Below are 19,966 nucleotides of genomic sequence, written 5' to 3' on the forward strand. Positions count from 1 at the left end.
CCCTCTCCCCTGAAGTATTACCTATTGACTCACCCCTATGTACCTCTGGGGATTTCCACCCCTCTCACTATATATTTCTCATTCTCCCACACACACTTTTGCAACATTTACCCACCCATCATCTCCCTACCTCTGATCCTTCTTCCCATATATATTAGAGCTCAAAATCTCTCGTGGAAGCGCCATCCAACCAAAATGCAAATATATGGGAAACTACCACCTGTGTCATCTCTTGTGAAAGGTAGGAGAGTCCAGTTTGCTGGACATTGTTGTAGAGCTGAAAAAGAGGTAATTTCTACTCTCCTCCTCTGGAAGCCATCTACTCGCAATGCCAGAGGGCGCACACTCTCCTACCCTGATGTAATCTCCAGGGATACAGGCATCCAGCAACAGGACCTCTGTAATGCCAAGATGGACCGTGAAGTCTGGCGTAGCATGGTAAATTCCATTGTCTCGACTATGGTCGAACAATGATGATGATATATATTAGGGAATGCTGTAAAGTTCCTGGCTCTGGGTAAAAGAAAATACAGGAAAATGATGATGATGATGATGATGATGACACACACGCAGGATGGACAGACAGACAGACGAATAGATAGATAACTGAATAGAGGAAAATGCTAACTGAGTAAATTCAGTGATAGGGATTTCAATTCCCTGATGCAGCTATTTTATTTCACTCTTATCTTAACAGAAAGCTATCAATGTCACACAGTTTCATTTCCTCCACTTCAATAAATGTTAAGCTGTGTATAAATGCAGAAAAATAGTTTGTTTTTTTTATACCCATCTACACCCAGTCAGACTGTATAAAGCAGTAGTTCTCAACCACAGCTCCTGGAGTTGCATGCAGTCCTCAAGCATCCTACTTGCAGCCCTCAGCAGTCTTCCTTCTATAAATATAGTAATTTTTCTTGTGTTTTATATTTTTTGATGTGGACCCCTAAAAAGGATCAGGTTTTGGATCTGGCCCAGACATTAAAAAAGGTTGAGAACCACTGGTATGAAGTGTTTCTAGGTGAAGGTCATTCAAGGTCAATATATTGGTAGTATCACAATGGCCCAGAGAATAAAGAGTGAACAAGGTCAAGAGACAGTGTAGCATGACCTTGAAATGTACCAGGCTCAGTTGACTGAGGAGCTAGAGGGTGGTGGGGGTGAGATAGTAGTAGAAGAGTAAATCAATTGAGTGGATGGTTGAGAACAGTTTAATTTAGTGACTTACAGCTTAGACATTACTAGCTCAGAAAGTACCAGAAGTGGGACAGACACTTCAAGGTTAACAAGGAATCGGAGTGGGTAGTGAAAATTGAAGACAAAAGACAAGATGAAGGGGAAATGAAATGAAAGGAGAGATACAAGATTCAAAGGTGATAGGAGGAGTGAAAGATCAATAACAACAACAACAACAAGCAGTAAGAAAATGTAACTTACCAGGCCCTGAAACTGCATAGACATAGCCATAGAGCTTTTCTTTCTCAACATCTCGAATTTTGGGTAGTTTATCCATGATTGATTACCTCTCTACAGTGAAATATAGAAATCAATTGGTCAGTTATATTGAACACAATACCAAGACAAAACATTTCAATTCAAATAAGTAATTCATAGAAGGACAAGTACAAAAGTAGATAAAATAATTATTATTATTAAATATTATTAAATATGTAAAAGCACCATCCGTTCGTGTCCGTTGCCAGCCTCGCCTGGCCCCCGTGCCAGTGACACGTAAAAGCACCATCCGTTCGTGGCTGTTTGCCAGCCTTGTCTGGCACCTGTGCGGGTGGCACGTAAAAAGCACCCACTACACTCACGGAGTGGTTGGCGTTAGGAAGGGCATCCAGCCGTAGAAACACTGCCAGATCTGACTGGGCCTGATGAAGCCTTCCAGCTTCACAGACCCCAGTTGAACCGTCCAACCCATGCTAGCCTGGAAAACAGACGCTAAATGATGATGATGATAATGATGACTTCTCTTTACACTATGAATTGAAACCATGTTAAACCTGCCTTTTATACTGCTGGAGTTCATATATAACTCCTAGTTATATACTGAGTTTCATTGAATCAACTACACACCCATAAACCTTTACAAATTTCTGACATTTTATCACTGTTAGAAATTTTTAACAACAAAGACATTTTTAAGACTAGATCTTAACCAAATAAACAGAAGTGGGGATTTGTATAAAGCATTAACCCTTTTGTTACTAACCCGGCTCTGGCTCTGTGGTAAAATGTCTTGTTTTCATAGGTTTTGAATTAAAATATTCCACCAAGCCTTAGTCACAATTTATGTTCCTAACACTAGCTTAATGATAACTAAGTTGTTTTACTAAATTCTTTGTTATATTTAAAATAATTGAAAAAAAACACAGAGCATCTCAAAATAAATACAGTAACAAAAGGGTTAAAGAGAAAACTCAGCTTTGTCAGGATTTGATCTCAGAAGCAAACATGAAAATTAATTTTGTTAGAACTTTAGTCCAGTGCTCTGCAATAATCACAGTAGTTTTTGAGGGAAGGTATTCGTACTTTAACCCTTTAGCATTCAGATTACAGTTAAATATAATATGTTTTTTATTCAAATTGTTTTGAATTAATCATGCATTATCTTATATCTTTACGGTTTCAATGTGATTGTTTATTTTTAGAATGTCAGTGTAAGCTGGGTGTGAGAGGCTAAATATGGCCAGTTTGAATGTAAAACATGTAGGATATCTGGGCCAGATTTGGCTGGTTTAAATGCTAAAGGGTTAATTTATCAACCCCAAGAAGATGGACAGTAAAATTGACCCCAGTAGAATGTGAATTCAGAATACAAAGAGCAAGGACTTTTTTTCTGATACTTTAACATTTCTAACAATCCACCACCCTAAGATGATAAATAATAATCACCACTTCTAATGATGACAAATAATAATTATTTTTAATTTAGACACATGTCAAAAAATTAGGCTTTCTTTATTTTTTTTTTTGTTGAAATCTTATAGAAGGATAAAAATGTAAAGTTGACTCCTGCAGGATTTTAATATAAAACAAAAATAAAAGTTTTACAAAACGTGGTTACTGAAGTTACTAACAGAGCAAACAAGTTTCCCTCACATCCTATGTGTTAAAAACAGTAAGATATTGGATAATGTAGTTGTAAGTCCACTATGAGTGAATAAAGTAAATTTTACAATTGCAGTTAGAATTCTTTTGATCAGAGTTTTACTCAGTGAAGACTGACCTAGGGCTAAACAACAACTAAATACTACAAGATATTTAATATGGCACTCCTACCTATAACAAAAACAATAACAGTTGTCTCTAGGAGGCGGAGAACTGTACCAATAATATTGGTAAATTCTGTAATAAAACGAAGCATAGTTTGAAGTAAATGAATTTCTAGAATACTTTTACCAAGAATAAAAGAACAAAAGTAAGCTTACTTTGAAATTATATAAAAAAAAGGGAAATCTAAAAGAAAAAAATTATACTTGAAGCAGTGTTGCCCGTAGCGAGTAGCCGTGTGTGTGTGTGTGTGCATGTGTATGTATGCATGTCTTGTATTAAGTTATCCATTTATCTAAAACTACTGAAACACATGAAATATATTCAGCTGTGGGTAAATGGAATTGCTTGCATCAAACAATTAGACAGCTAATTGGTCATTTATGCCAGAATAAACAGCCATAAGTGTCTGCAACAGCTGGTAGAATTATAAACCATTGACAGGCTATTGACAGTGGAATAAGCTAGTAAATTGGAAAGTAAGCATTGAAATAAAAAGAAAACGCTTTCAGCCGGTCCCTAGTTTGATTATACAGACAACTGAAATGTAGACGCTAGAATGTAATACACAAAGAAGCAGTAAAGAGGACTTGACAAAAGCTGGAGAATAATAGATGGACATTCTAATGTAAATGTCTAATTTAAAACATAATGTGTAATTTACACAAAGCCTAAATTTCCTGAAATAGGTGTAAGTTGTTGCTTTATTAATTCTGCAGCAGGTGGGAAGTGAACAGCTTACATAATCTGGAGGCAATTGTTGGAAACAGATTGAACTTTCCCATCACCAATTATAACAAACTCAGTCACAGAGGCAAGACGATAATTTCTGAAGGTAACAGAGAACCTAAAAGGCAATACATATTCCTAGTAACTTTACACCAGAACATGAATGTTTGGTTCAGTCATACAAACTGGATCAAACAGTGTTATTCAGGAACAAATCACAATAGCTGTAGTCAGTTGTCCAACAAGTACTCAGGATTTTGCTGCTGTTTAGAGACCAGATCAGTCCTGACCCAGCATACCCATGATCTAAAATGTACTAGCTATGATTTGAGAGATATTTGGCTTCTATATCTAGCAGCTCAAGTAACCACATAGATGATTCCCCACTGTCTCAGATTTGCATAGCTTGTAGGAGTGTAGTGACTTACTACTCATAAAACAATAGTGGTGCTATTTTAGAGGGTAAACGGAGATGACTAGGAGTAGTTTGGAATAGGCTGGGTCTGAAGTCCATTATATTAATAACAAGAACACTAATGCACGTGAAATAAAGAGATTATAGGTAATTATCAATAATCTAGGTAGGCTTAATCCACCATGTGTTAATGGTGAAAATGATGTAGTAATGGCAATACTTATACACATATATACTATCTATCTATCTATGTATATACACACACACATATGCGTATGTATATATGCACATACACACCAACATGATGTACTTGTTCATGGGAACAAGTATAGATAAAGAACTCAATACTTGAAAAGTGGAATCTTTAATATTTAGATAAATCAGCTTATAAATTTCTTTCAATTATTATTATTATTATTTTGATTTATAGAGCTAATTGGGAAAAATCTTATAGGTGAATACAGGATAGAAGGAAGGAAAGCAAGGAGAGGGGAAAAGCTTAAGAGAAACAGTGTGAAAATATGAAAGAAATAATAGGTAGTGTTAAATCTGAAAGTGTGACTGTTTAAATGTCTGTTTAGTTTGAAAGTCTAAGGGTCAGATCTAGATTGGAAACTGAAGAACAAGAACAAATTTTAGAAAACTAGCCAGTTAGATAGCTTATGTAGAATAATCCCATCTATGGAAATTAACAAGTGAAATTACACACACACATATTATAACAATTATGGTGGCAACACAAAAATAAATGCCACAAGGATGAAATTAAAAGAATGGGATTAGATTTTTGCTTGTATATCAGTGGATTTAAGTGACAGAAAAGAAAATGGTAGAGAGGAATATTCAGCTCAATGGATGAAAAGAGAGACCAGGTAGAATAAAGGTTAGATTAGAAAGCAAAGGAACTCTGGTGTGTGAATAGTTTAAATTGCTTGAGCACCAGTTTAAAAGGATGTAGCAACAAAAAATTGCCTGCACACACACACACAAACTGGATATTGTCTTCAGACACCACATCATCATCATCGTCGTCGTTTAACCCTTTAGTGTTTGCATTATTCTGCCAAAATTAATGCTTTTTCATCCACACTGTTTTGAACGAATCATGCATTATCTTGTAGCCATGAGATTTTGATGAGGTAGCTGTTAATTTTTAAAACGATATTGTAGGGCTGGTGTGAGAGATTAGATCTGGCCAGTTTGAACATAAAACAGGTAGAATACTTTTGGCCGGATATGGCCAGTTTAAATGCTAAAGGGTTAACATCCACCTTCCATGGGTGGGACGATTTCACAAGAGCTGGCCAGGTAGAAGCCTGCACCAGACTTCTGTGACTGTTTTTGGCAGGATTTTTACAGCTGGATGCCCTTCCTAACACCAACCACTCAGCAGATATAACTCTTGACTCTTGTCTCTTCTGAAAAATAAGAGTCATAATATCTGATCATGTAAGAAGTCAATAAAAATCCTGTCTCTTTACTCTATTATTGGGTTCTTTCTTATTGATCACCGAATTAACATATACGTGTGTGTGGTGAGGAAGAAGTCAGAAAAAGTGGGTCTAAACTGTCGTAAAAATATGAGGAAAATGTAATGCAAAAAAATGGGGAGAAAAGCAAATGATTGGGGTAGTTCTACATAAAAATATATACACAGGAAGATTTAGAATACAGATACACATACACACATGCATATATACATATAGGGGAATAGATAAACAAATACAGCTATAACCTGAACTACTTTCAGACTAAAAAAAAATCAAAATGGTGACAAATAAAGAAACCTCGTGGTAAAATAAGAAAAAAAAAACTAGAGATAAGGCAAGACAGTGTATCAACAAGGTGACTGGCAAAGTGAAATACAATGTGAAATAAAAAAAAATTTTTTTTAATTAGAAATGTTTAATTAAGGTACACAGAGTAGAATCATAGTTTCTTATCTGTAAAGGTTAGTAAAATATTGGTCATGTCTAAAAGTATTCAATGCTTTATGTAGGAAAGAGGCTATTTACAAAGAAAATCACCTATTTGTATAAGTAAAAAGCCAGATGGGGCAAGAGCAAGGATTATGGGAGTAGTTAGCTCAGTCCAATACGAAAATGTGTTAGTTGCTCAAACCTAGACTGAAATGTTTATAGGAACCTGTTTTCAGGTGTGGATGTGTGTAAAGGGTGTAAAGAGGGAGTGGAATTGATCTAGAATGAAAGAGTGTCTTAATTTGTTGACATATATTTGTAAAGTTTATATTCAAATTGAACAAGAATATATCATCATCTTCATTCTTTTTCTTCTTCTTCTTATTATTATTGTTTTTAGCATTTTATTTTTTGTTTACTTCCAATTATTTAACCGTTATACTTCAGCTAGAAGAGTTTTGATGATATTAATTACACAACCATGGACTCCCGTTTTATTTCCAATTATTCTTTTGTCAACACTGTACTTAGAAATAACTAATCTATATATATAAAACTGTAGTTGTGTGAGTGTCTGTCCCCTTCGATTTAGATTCCTAACTACTCCCACATTTTGCGGTGCAGTTTAACCAAATTCGGGTATCTTATAGTCGTGATTAATATCGAGCCCGTCTGAGTATTAGCGCGCGTCTACGATGAGTCTACGATTTTAAAAATAATTTAACATCATTTTTTATTCCATTTTAATGCATAATTTTTCGTGTGTCGATGGCGGCGGAGTTGGCGTCCACGCTCAAACACCTGCACCTGTGTTTGCTTCTCCCCCTTCTTCCTTCCCTCGTGAAGCTGTGGGGAAGGGAGTGTAAGGAAATCAACGTCGTAAAGCGTTGTCAAGGAGACCAGCGTTCTTTTAGAACAACGACTTCATAGCTTGAAGACACCAAAATAGAAATGGCTAAGAAAGCCCGTATTGGCATCTATAAGGGAAGTAACTCTCTAAAAATGCTTATATAGTTATTTCCCTTACAAACCCGAGCAACGCCGGGCGATACTGCTAGTCACATATAATTTTGGAGTGAGCCATTACACATACACACACATACACACACTGATACAGTATACCACTTCAAACACCAACGTAGTGTGATAATATAAAATAGCTTGGTATAACATGGGTTGGTTTCAGGTCACATATGCAGTGGGTACAAGTATAGAGAATAATAAATTTTAAGACAATGACTTGTAAATTTTAGTCATTGATTAAACCTGTCAGATGTTCTATTTTATGGTGTGTGTTTTTGTACAAAGATCTGCTTTAACATAATAGCTTCTATGACATTCTTAAATTGAAATCTGATGCCAGGTTTGTCACAGAGAAAGATCTAGGACGTGTGTCTACATAAAACTTAACACATTTGAAAGATATATTTCTCAGCAGGCCTTTACTGAAAAATTACTGTCAAATTTATTGATAAATTTGTTTCATGATTTACATCTTTTACTTGCCATAAACTAAGTTGTGACTATAATTATGTGAAGAACTGGTAAAAAAAAAGTAATAGATATGCCTGAGACTGTGACATGTGAATCCAAAGACTGAAAGAATTTCAAGGATATTGACTGGTAGAAAGAGAAGACAACCAAACTAAATGTCTTTCAGAATCTATTTTTCTGTTATTTCTAGCTGAAATCCCATTAGGATATGTACCAGTAATAAACTAAGGTCAATTTAATCAACTAGACCCTTCACATATACATATATGACCTTGAGCTAAGACAAAGAATTATTAATTAAAAGCTTTATTTGGTAGTTTTTATCTGATGAGATTGGTAGTAGTTTTTGGTAGTTTTTATCTGGTGAGATTGGTGGTAGTTTTTATCTGGCGAGATTGGTATTTAATGAGGTTTTAACAGAAACTGTTCAGTTCTATGGTTACCAGGAGTCCAGCTGGAGCACAAAGTAAAGATAGTTCTTCTACAAATGACAAAGATTTTATGTTAATTGGAATGAAAGATAAATCTTCTCATGGGTACCTCCATCAGACAGGTCAAAAAGATTTCTAGAATTAGTGGTAACTGGAATCCCTTATAATTCTTCTGATGGGTATTTCCACCATATAGACTCAAAGACTTGTATAATCAGTGGAAATTAGAATAGCTCTTCTCATTACATCTGAGTCCCCCACCATCTTCGCTCACTATTTGGTTTCTTCCTCCTATGTCTCACACTACCCACTGTCATCCTGCAAATTCTTCCTATCCATAAAGCCAACCCTCTGAAATTCTCTTCCTACCACCATTAATGTTTATTAGTTCTGATAAACCAACAAAGAAACCTCTATGTGGTGTGCTTGACATGCTAGAAACTGCAGCCAAATTTTCCACAAACCATGCAATATCCCAAAAAAGGAAAACTATGTACACGCTGACCAATATAGATAAACAAAAAGATAATTTCAACTGGAATGTTTTGATCATAAGTCTTCAGGATCAAGACGGGTCTAGAGCTGAACAACAACGTAAGTATTGACTTTTAAAGGATGAGTGATGGCGCATGGCTTAGTGGTTAGGGTGTCAGCATCATGATTGTAAGATTGTGGTTTCGATTCCTGGACCGGGCGATGCATTGTGTTCTTGAGCAAAACACTTCATTTCACATTGCTCCAGTCCACTCAGCTGGCAAAAATGAGTAACGCTGCAATGGACTGGTGTCCCATCCAGCTGGGGAACACATATGCCATAGAAACCAGGAAACCGGGCCCATGAGCTTGGCTAGGCTTTAAAAAGGGCGCATTTATTTTTATTTAAAGGATGAAGGTACTTCACTGTCAGGAATATGAGAGGTAAAAGTAACAGTTTTTTTCTCATTTATATAGTTCTGTTCTTGAGGGAAACCAGTGCTAATGTCTTCCTTATTTTAGAATCCCATAAAACTATAATAAACATAAATGTAATTCTACAATTATAGTGGTGGTGGTGGTGATGATGATGATGAAGAAAAGGAGGTGGAGGAGCTCACAAAATCTGAACATTTAAAGATAAGAGTCAAAACTAGTGTAAACTTGAAGTTCCATGATACAACAATATTTTGTCAACTTTGCCTTTTCAGCTTTCTAAGGTCGATAATATAAGTAATATAAGCTGATTTAATTAGCTAACCCACTTCACAAAAGTTACTAGCTTTATTCCAAAATTGGAAAGAATTGTTATCATTATTAAGGTGGTAAACTGTCAGAATCGTTACCATGCTGGGCAAAATGCTTAACAGTATTTCACCTGTCTTTATGTTCTGAGTTCAAATTCCACCAAGGTCGACTTTGCCTTTCATCCTTTCGGGGTCAATAAATTAAGTACCAGTTGTGTACTGGGGTTGATCTAATCGACTGGCCCCCTCCCCAAAAATTTCAGGCCTTATGGCTAGAGTAAAGAAGATTATTATTAAGGTGGCGAACTGGCAGAATCATTAACATGCCAAGCAAAATGCTTAGCGGTATTTCACCTGTCGTTATGTTCTGAGTTCAAATTCCACCAAGGTCAACTTTGCCTTTCATCCTTTCGGGGCCAATAAAATAGGCACCAGCTAAGTACAGAGATGTAATCAACTAGCCCTCTCTTCCAAATTTGCTGGCCTTGTACCAAAATTTGAAATTGTTATTATTAAGGCAGTGAGCTGACAGGATCCTTACTGCAATGTCTATAAGGCGGCGAGATGGCAGAAACGTTAGCATGCCGGGCGAAATACTCAGTGGTATTTTGTCTGTCTTTACGTTCTGAGTTCAAATTCCGCCGAGGTCGACTTTGCCTTTCATTCTGTCGGGGTCGATAAATTAAGTACCAGTTACGCACTTGGGCCAATGTAATCGACTTAATCCGTTTGTCTGTCCTTGTTTGTCCCTTCTTGTGGGCAATAAAGAAATAAGAATCCTTACTGCATCAGACAAATTAATTTACAGCATTTCTTCCAGCTGTGTGTATTCTGAGTTCAAGTCCTGCTAAGGACACCTCTGTCCATCATCAAGTACTGGAGTCAATGTAATCAACAATCCCTACTCTCCTTAAAACTACTGGCTTTGTGCCAAAATTTGAAACTATTATTACGGTGTTGAGCTGGATGAAACATTATTGTGTGAGGAAAAAAAAAGTGCTTAGCAGCATTTCCTCCAATTCTTTACATTCTGAGTTCAAATACTGCTGAAGTTGAGTTTACCTTTCATCCTTTCAGGGTTGATAAAATCAGTATCAGTCAAACGCCAGGTCAATGTAATCGACTTACCCCCTGTCCGTTGCCAGCCTCGCCTGGCCCCCGTGCTGGTGGCACATAAATGCACCATCCGTTCGTGTCCGTTGCCAGCCTCGCCTGGCCCCCATGCCAGTGGCACGTAAAAGCACCATCCGTTCGTGGCCGTTTGCCAGCTCCGTCTGGTACCTGTGCGGGTGGCACGTAAAAAGCACCCACTACACTCACGGAGTGGTTGGCGTTAGGAAGGGCATCCAGCCGTAGAAACACTGCCAGATCAGACTGGGCCTGATGCAGCCTTCCGGCTTCACAGACCCGAGTTGAACCATCCAACCCATGCTAGCATGGAAAGCGGACGCTAAATGATGATGATGATGATGATTATTGAACTTGCAGAATTGTTAGAGTGTCAGAGTGGCATTTCTTCTGACTCTTTACAGTCTCAATTCAAATTCCACCAAGGTTACTTTCACTTTCCATTCTTTTGGAGTGGATAAAAATAAGCATCAGTTGGAGTCAACATAATCAACTACAGCCTCCTCCAAGATTTCAACTCTTGTGCCTTTATTAGAAAGAATTATTCTTATAATTAATATTAGTGTTCCATTGATTGGATCAACTGGAACACTCATCAGCATAAGCAACAGAGTGCAAGTTATTAAGGTAATGTGAAGGCTTAGGGACTTAGTGGTTAGGATATTTGGCTCACAATTGTAAGGTTGTGTGTTTGATTCCCAACAGCGCTTTGTGTCCTTCAGCAAGACACTTTATTTGACGTTGCTCCAGTCCACTCAGCTGGAAAAGAATGTATTGTACCTGTAATTCAAAGGGTCACGCTGGTCACATTCTGTGTCATGCTGAATCTTCCTGAGAACTACATTAAGGGTATGCATGTCTGTGGAGTGCTCAACCACTTGCATGTTAATTTCGTGAGCAGGCTGTTCTGTTGATCAGATCAACTGTAATATTTATCGTCGTATGGACGGAGTTCCAATTATTAAGACAGCAAGCTACTAAAATCATTAGTTTATCAGACAAAATGCTCAACAGCGCTTTTTCTGGCTCTTTATGTTCTGAGTTCAAAACCCACTGAGGTCAACTTTACCTTTCATCCTTTGGGGTTCAATAATAAAAAAAGTACCAGTGAAGTACTGGGGTTGACATAATCAAGTATCCCCCTCCCTTTAAAACTGTGGGCCTTGTTTCAGAATTTGAAACAATTATTATCATAGAATAATTACAGTATGTATCACTCAAAATACTGTATAAGTAACTTTATCAGTTACTAAGCACCCATACACACATACACACACTGGAGGAAGGAGATAGAGAGAGAGAGAGAGAGAGAGAGAGAGAGAGAATTAGTAATATTTACATGTCTATCAGTACACAGATTTCTGTTTGATGTGAGATAAATGTTTAATATCTGTCCTTTGAACAGTTAGTTCAGTAATATAATACCATGAAGTGTGTGCCCTGAAACCCAGTCAGGTCAGGTATGTCAAAAACTAAAGACCAGTGAATTTTGAAATTACAAATATACACCCTTTTCAAAAATATAAACTGCTACATAGAACATCCCGACACTTGTTTCTTCCATTGGTTTCAGTTACTGTACTGTGGCCATACTATGGGTAGCACCAGACAAATATATGCAAATATATGGGAAACTACCACCTGTGTCATCTCTTGTGAAAGGTAGGAGAGTCCAGTGTGCTGGACATTGTTGTAGAGCTGAAAAAGAGGTAATTTCTACTCTTCTCCTCTGGAAGCCATCTACTCGCAATACCAGAGGGCGCACACTGTCCTACCCTGATGTAATCTCCAGGGATACAGGCATCCAGCAACAGGACCTCCGTAATGCCATGATGGACCGTGAAGTCTGGCGTAGCATGGTAAATTCCATTGTCTCGACCACGGTCGAACAATGATGATGATGATGATATTATGACACTGCCTTTGAATATTTAGCCAATCATATCCACTGTGGTACATATTTTATCGATCTTTTTAAACTGCTAAGTCGCCTTTATGACAAAAAGATGCAACTCAAAATACCATTAAAAAGACAGATATACATACATTATACATACACACACACAACAGGTTTCAACACATATTTATGCCCAGGAAATTGCTCTCGAAAAGCATTGGCGAACCAAAGACCACTGTAGGAAAACACTTGCCAAGATCAAACACCACCATGTGGTCTCAAAGTGAACCTCTTAATCACATGGCCATGCTTGTGACTATAACTCTCTCTTTTTACTCTTTTACTTGTTTCAGTCATTTGACTGCGGCCATGCTGGAGCACTGCCTTTAATCGAGCAACACAACCCCGGGACTTATTCTTTTTATAAGCCCAGTACTTATTCTATCGGTCTCTCTTGCCGAACCGCTAAGTAACGGGGACATAAACACACCAGCATCGGTTGTCAAGCAATGCTAGGGGGACAAACACGCATATACATATATACGACGGGCTTCTTTCAGTTTCCGTCTACCAAATCCACTCACAAGGCTTTGGTCGGCCCGAGGCTATAGTAGAAGACACTTGCCCAAGGTGCCACGCAGTGGGACTGAACCCGGAACCATGTGGTTGCTAAACAAGCTACTTACCACACAGCCACGCCTGTTTCAAATTTTGGCACAAGGCCGGCACTTTTAAGGGAGGAGTAGATTAATTAGTGAAGGCATGTGGCTCAGTGGTTCAGGTATCCAGCTCATGACTGCAAGGTCATGAGCTTAAGTCCTAGCAATGCATTGTGTCCTTCAGCAGGACACTTTATATCACGTTGCTCCAGCTGGCAAAAGTGAGCTGTACCTGTAATTCAAAAGGGGCCAGCCTTGTCACATTCTCTGTCATACTGAATCTCCAATCTCCCTGGGAACTACATTAACCCTTTCGTTACTGTATTTATTTTGAGAAGCTCTGTGTTTCTTTCAATTACTTTAAATATAACAAAGAATTTATTAAAATAACTTAGTTATCATTAAGTTAGTGTTAGGAACATAAATTTTGACTAAGGTTTGGTAGAAGATTTTAATTCAAAACTTATGGAAGCAAGACATTTGTACTCAGATCCAGAGCCGGTTTCAGCCAGGTTGGTAACGAAAGGGTTATGGGCACACATGTCTGTGCAGTGCTCATGTTAATTTCACGAGCAGGCTATTCCTTTGATCGAATCAATCAGAACTTGTCGTCATAACCGACAGAGAACCAGGCAAATCATATATCAATTACATCAATCCCAGTGCTCAACTGGTACTTGTTTTATCAACCCTGAAAAGATGAAAGGCAAAACCGTCTATAACACTAAAGTGCTTATGATACCATCCTATCACACACAAACTTCACATCAACCTTCTCCAAACTAACAGCATAATTACAAGAGAGTACAGCTAATTGTAGCCTTCAAATTGCTTTTTTAGTGTCAACAAACACTGCTTTGAACCAAATATTAAGTAAAAGGATGGAGACAAATAATTACTTGGTCATATTTTATTAAAGATGATGATGATAATGAAACCAAAAGTAAATATAGAAAAACATTAATTACATGGAGTGAAAAACTGCAATTACAGACAAAATAACAATTAAAATAAGTATTAAATATTTAAAGGTCAGGATTGATGTATGCATGTATCATCATCATCATCATCGTTTAACGTCCGTTCTCCATGCTAGCATGGGTTGGACGGTTCGACCGGGGTTCTGGGAAGCCAGAAGGCTGCACCAGGCTCCAGTCTAATCTGGCAATGTTTCTACAGCTGGATGCCCTTCCTAACATATATATATATATATATATAAATATATATATATATATAAATATATATATATATATAAAGCGAACTTTCACAGGCATGATGGGGGAGAATGTTAGTAGTTATTTAGCTGGCGGACTTTGGCTGATGAGAAATCACGTGTCTAGGTGGCGCTAAATTTCGAAACCGGTACCGAGTTAACCAGCATTTACTTGTTCTGACCCATTTGAGGTAAGACATTATCATTGTTCACTGATATTTTTTCCTATCTTGTCTGTAATAGATTTGTGATTTTTCGGTGGTACAGAAGTACTTTCTGACTTCTATAATTAGCGATATAGGTACTCATGTAGTACCCTTGCATATATATGTACATATCTGATATTGTATGTATCATCGTTCGTTTAACGTCCGTTTTCCATGCTAGCATGGGTTGGACGGTTCAGGTGGGGTCTGGGAAGCCAGAAGGCTGCGCCAGGCTCCAGTCTGATCTGGCAGTGTTTCTACAGCTGGATGCCCTTCCTAATGCCAACCACTCCGAGAGTGTAGTGGGTGCGTTTTACGTGCCACCGGCATGGGGGCCAGACGAGGCTGGCATATTTTATTAATTTGCCTGTACGGCTAATAATTTGCTTACCACTAGTGATGGTATTTTAATAATACCATCCCTATATTTATATATATATGTGAATTAGGCTTCCTTATTTGGGAGCCCTTTATTATATTTATATATATATATAGGCTTGGTAGAACAAGTAGGAGAAATAGAACTCAATGAGTATATGTTGTTTTATCTTTTATTTTTAATTGGCAGAAAGTTACAAAAGTGATTAATTGACCCACAGTTTCGTGCATGGCACTTATCAATGAAACTTTCAGCTCTTGGTCGCTTTTTTTTTTAACTTACTGCAAATCAAAAATAAGAGATAAAAAAAGTAAGTGCATGTTTGTTTGTGTGTGTGTGTGTGTGTGTGTGTAAAATGGGGTGGGGGTTAAATATTTACATAGTGAACATAAAACAATGGTTAAAACAGGAACAGAAAACAGTAAGTGGGGAAGGTGGTAGAGAAAGGAGAGAGACTGGAAGTGAGAGATAGAGTGAGATAAGAGAAGGTGGTGGTGGTAAACATTACTAGATATTGTAAACAGTTTGCAAAAGAATCAAAAGTCAAGTAGATTAATATCTGAAAGCTAATAGATTAATAATACTTAAACAGTAGTAGCAGAATGAAAGGGCAGGGAAAGAGAGGCTCATCGATATAGCGATGTTGATGGTGGTGATGTTTATAGTTCCATAGTTAGGTTTCACAGGACATGGCATTGGGTCAGCAACCCAGCTCCACAAGGAGGTGGTAAAGTTGAGGCCCTCACCTTCATAAACATCAAATATTACATGTGGTGTATCGGTGAGGATGTGTGTGGTATGGGGACACAGTGAGATAAGGAGGATATGTGAGGTAGTATAATACTGTGGCAGTGAGGACATGTGGTGTGTGTGGTAGTGAAGAGTGTGGACTAACAACAGCAGTGTTAAATCCACAGAAAGCTGAATAATGAGGTAAGCTAGTGCTAGCATATTTAAGGAGTTCTATTTCTCCTACTTGTTCTACCAAGCCTATATATATATATCATCATCATCATCATTTAGCGTCCGTTTTCCATGCTAGCATGGGTTGGACGGTTCAACTGGGGTCTGGGGAGCCCGAAGGCTGCACCAGGCCAGTCAGATCTGGCAGTGTTTCTACAGCTGGATGCCCTTCCTAACGCCAACCACTCCGAGAGTGTAGTGGGTGATTTTATGTGCCGACGAGGCTGGCGAACGGCCACGCTCGGATGGTGTTTTTTATGTGCCACCGACACAGGTGCCAGACGAGGCTGGCAGACGGCCACGCTCGGATGGTGTTTTTATGTGCCACCGACACAGGTGCCAGATGAGGCTGGGCCACGTTCGGATGGTTTTCTTGTGTGCCACCGGCACTGGTACCACATATATATATATATATATATATATATCACGTGACGAAGTACCTGTAAGAAACTAGGGCTAAATCTAGTTAAAATATAGGCACTAGTGCACCACAACTTCCTACATTTTCTTTCCCTGTAATAAATTCTAATGTTTTCAATGGTTCCGGTATTGAATGAGAAGCCACTGTAATAGCCATTAAGTGATCATTTAATATGTTAGAAATAGCAGGTAAATTTCTCTCACGTGATATATATATACATCACGTGATCACGTGACCGATCAGACCATCAGATGCTGTTACACATTGCTGGTCACAAAATGCGTTCGCATTGTTTTAGCCTTCAAATGACGCCACCCCGCTGGCTAAGCGAGCAGCCCAACAGAAGAAAGAGTGGTGAAAGAGTACAGCAGGGATCACCACCCCCTGCTGGAGCGTCATGGAGCTTTTAGGTATTTTCGCTCAATAAACACTCACAACACTGGGTCTGGGAATCGAAACCGCGATCCTGCGACCGCGAGTCCGCTGCCCTAACCACTGGGCCATTGCGCCTCCATATATATATATATATATATATAATCATACATGCATACATCAATCATGATATATGTTAGAAATAGCAGATAATAAAAATTAACTGTGCTATGATTAAAAAAATAACAATATAAGTCAATAAGTATTGCTTTAATCATTTTGACAAGTATAGGAGGCAACTCTAGATCAATTTCAGGCTTATTACAACCTTATCAGTAAAGCATGAACTTGACTGCACTAAATGAATAATGAGAGAATCATGAAGTAAATGTACAAGGTTGTACAGTGGTTGGCATAGGAAAATAGAATTGTTTAGAGAATATTTAACTCGGGAATTCTACTAACAACACAACAATAAAGAACTGTTATTAAATTAGTTTCTGGGTGGAGAGAAAAATGGTAATTGTCACTGGAGTAAGGCATTATTTTTCTATATAATCATGTCTCAGCATCACCACTAACGCATGGCTGAAAGCAGTCAAATAATGCTGGAATATACCTCATGCTTCCCGAAATCCGTCGAAACTACACCTGATTATATATACACTTTAGATGAGTTGTAGTGCACCTGAGCACTGTACACAATTATTATTATTATTATACACCTTCAACCATCATCAACATTTTACGTTAAAACAAAGTTAGCAGAAAATATTTCTCTTTATGACTCAACCACAACATATTACTGGTATTTATTTTAACATCTGTAGAATTACAAAACAGTCACCTCTGGTAGAATATGAACTCAGTACTGGAAGGAAATTAATTTTGTCTCATTAACAAAAGAGAAAATAAAACAAAATTCTTCAATAGATATACTTTACAGGGTGAACCACATTATATAACAGGTATGGAGGAGAAAAAGAAGGAAGCTTTTCTTGCTTGACTACTAACAATATTTAGAATCAGAACTATAATAAGTGACTAAACTAAGGCAGGTACAAGAAGGTTGTGAGGCCAAATCCCTCCAGGGCTCAAATGAAGTACCTGTAAGATACTAGGGCTAAATCTAGTTAAAATATATGTGCTCTAGTGCACCACAACTTCCTACATTTTCTTTCCCTGTAATAAATTCTGTTTTCAATGGTTCCGGTATTGAATGAGAAGCCACTGTAATAGCCATTAAGTGATCATTTAATATGTTAGAAATAGCAGGTAAATTTCTCTCAAATCATATCCAAACATTATTTTAAAAAATGGACAAATTAGATTATATAGCCCTAGGTAGAGTGTAGGAAAAAAGACAACATAATCACAGCTGGGACACCTGTGATCACAGGTCTGTTTCAAATTTGACCTGAGGCTAAGCAACAACAGTAAAGTAACAGCAAAACAGAGATAATGATGGTTTGAAGACATTTAAGAATCACTAAGAAAACAGAAGAAGAAGAAATGGGAGATGGAGCAGGTTTCCGAGTAAGAAATATAATTACATAGGCTTAACAAAATGGCTTAGAGACCATAATTCCCTTGCAAGCACACACACACACTTCTTTATTGAGGTGGTGACCTTCATCACCTAACGAAAGTGGACACCCAGGGACACACATATACACATACATAACTGCTACACACCCAATTATACTGTTGCCCCTCTCTCTCTCTCTCTCACACACACAGTGAATAATCTTCAGAACATCTGATGGGAAAGCAAACACAAAGGGGAACGGGGTAAGGAGCCAATCTGGCGAAAAGAAGCAAGGGCGGTTAAAACAAACTCGTGTATCAATCCAAGAATTGCTGCAACTAGAAGTATCTCAACAAATCAAAATCAATCCATTAACATTTTTAAACGGTTCACTGTCAATACTGACTTCAACATTGATTAGATATTGTTTAGTTTTAAGTGCTACATCACTGATGTAAGCGCTACATCGAGTGTCTTCAGTCGCTGGAACCATGCCACAAACGTCTGTTGTTAATCCCTCTCCAGATCTGTTTTAGGTGTAGTTAAAATGGAAGAGTGAACGTTTTTGTTTTGTTTGGGGTCTTTTTTTAACTGCCAGAGTTGAAGCAAAAGAGTATGAATGGTGTTAACCACTGTTATGTACCAAAACAGACAAAAAAGTTGTGTGAATATACACAAACACACACACAAGCACATACACAAAAACTTACATGTGTGTGTGTGCGTAAGTCTGTACGTATGTATGTGTGAGAGAGAAATAATATTGAGTATGTAGCTGTGTGTGTGTGTTTACTATGATTAATGATAAGTATAGGAACTTGTGACGGATATTAGACACAAGACCAAGTCAGGTGACTTTTCCCTATTATATGACAGATATTTACATAATATACATTACAAAGAGATAGAAAGGGAGTGTGTGTGAAACCAGAAGATGGGAGCTGCAGTAGACATTTCACAAATATTGTGACCCCCTCTTCTAACAGTGGGAGCTGATAATCTGGGGCGATGTCGAGGCAGGGGAGGGGCATTGAGATAGCGAGTGGCAAATAAGAGGGGCATGAGAGAATTTTACAAGTGGTTGGGTTCACTGTCACGTTATTGTGAAATGGGATACTTTCAGGAGGAGTGGTCGTCGGCCGTAAAAATAAAAGGCCGTGTGTATGTATGTATGTGTCTGCGTCTATATAAAGCTACTATTGAACGAAATACGTTTATAGTTGATTGTGTAAATTGTAGAGGGTACCAAAGACATGCAAGAGAATTAGGTGTCGTGGAGTGTAGTGTGTGTGTGTGTGTGGGGGGGGGGGGTGGATTGTTTTCAAGTATTTTGGTTTCTCTGGGAGTCCCTTTTTAAAGTAGAACAAATAGCTAACGTTTTTTTTGGGCTGCTATTTCTAAACTTCGGTATGTGGTAAAGCAAATCTTTGCTGAACCCTAATTATTAAGTATTACTTGAGTTTTCCATGAAATGGTCCTTTTTTTCATGCCGAATGAAGGGGTGAAATTATTGATTACTTCTTAATTAATTAATTTTACCCTTTGTTATTATTGATTATATATATATATATATATATATATATATATATATATATATATATACATATATATCACGTCACGTGACCGACCAGACCATCAGATGTTGTTACACATCGCTGGTCACAATGCGTTCGCATTGTTTTAGCCTTCGAATGACGCCACCCCGCTGGCTAA

At 37.8% G+C, this 19,966-nt stretch overlaps 1 protein-coding gene across 4 annotated transcripts in view; it reads right to left on the reverse strand.

The window, feature by feature from the left end:
• LOC115221352 (V-type proton ATPase catalytic subunit A) overlaps window positions 1–19,966 on the reverse strand; it is a 54,543-nt gene that overhangs the window by 30,287 nt on the left and 4,290 nt on the right. The window contains exons 1-3 of one of the 4 annotated variants that reach the window (XM_036511006.1): window positions 6,762–6,772; window positions 3,109–3,111; window positions 1,438–1,527 (exon numbers count right to left, since the gene is read on the reverse strand). In XM_036511006.1, coding sequence (XP_036366899.1) covers window positions 1,438–1,513 — 76 coding nt within the window. In that variant the 5' untranslated portion in view covers window positions 1,514–1,527; window positions 3,109–3,111; window positions 6,762–6,772. Of the gene's footprint in view, window positions 1–1,437; window positions 1,528–3,108; window positions 3,112–6,761; window positions 6,773–8,678; window positions 8,694–15,828; window positions 15,841–19,966 lie in introns of those variants that run through there. The other 3 variants (XM_036511004.1, XM_036511005.1, XM_029791529.2) reach the window with 3 other exon arrangements.

Source organism: Octopus sinensis, linkage group LG18 (assembly GCF_006345805.1).
Source record: "Octopus sinensis linkage group LG18, ASM634580v1, whole genome shotgun sequence".
NCBI lineage: Eukaryota > Metazoa > Mollusca > Cephalopoda > Octopoda > Octopodidae > Octopus > Octopus sinensis.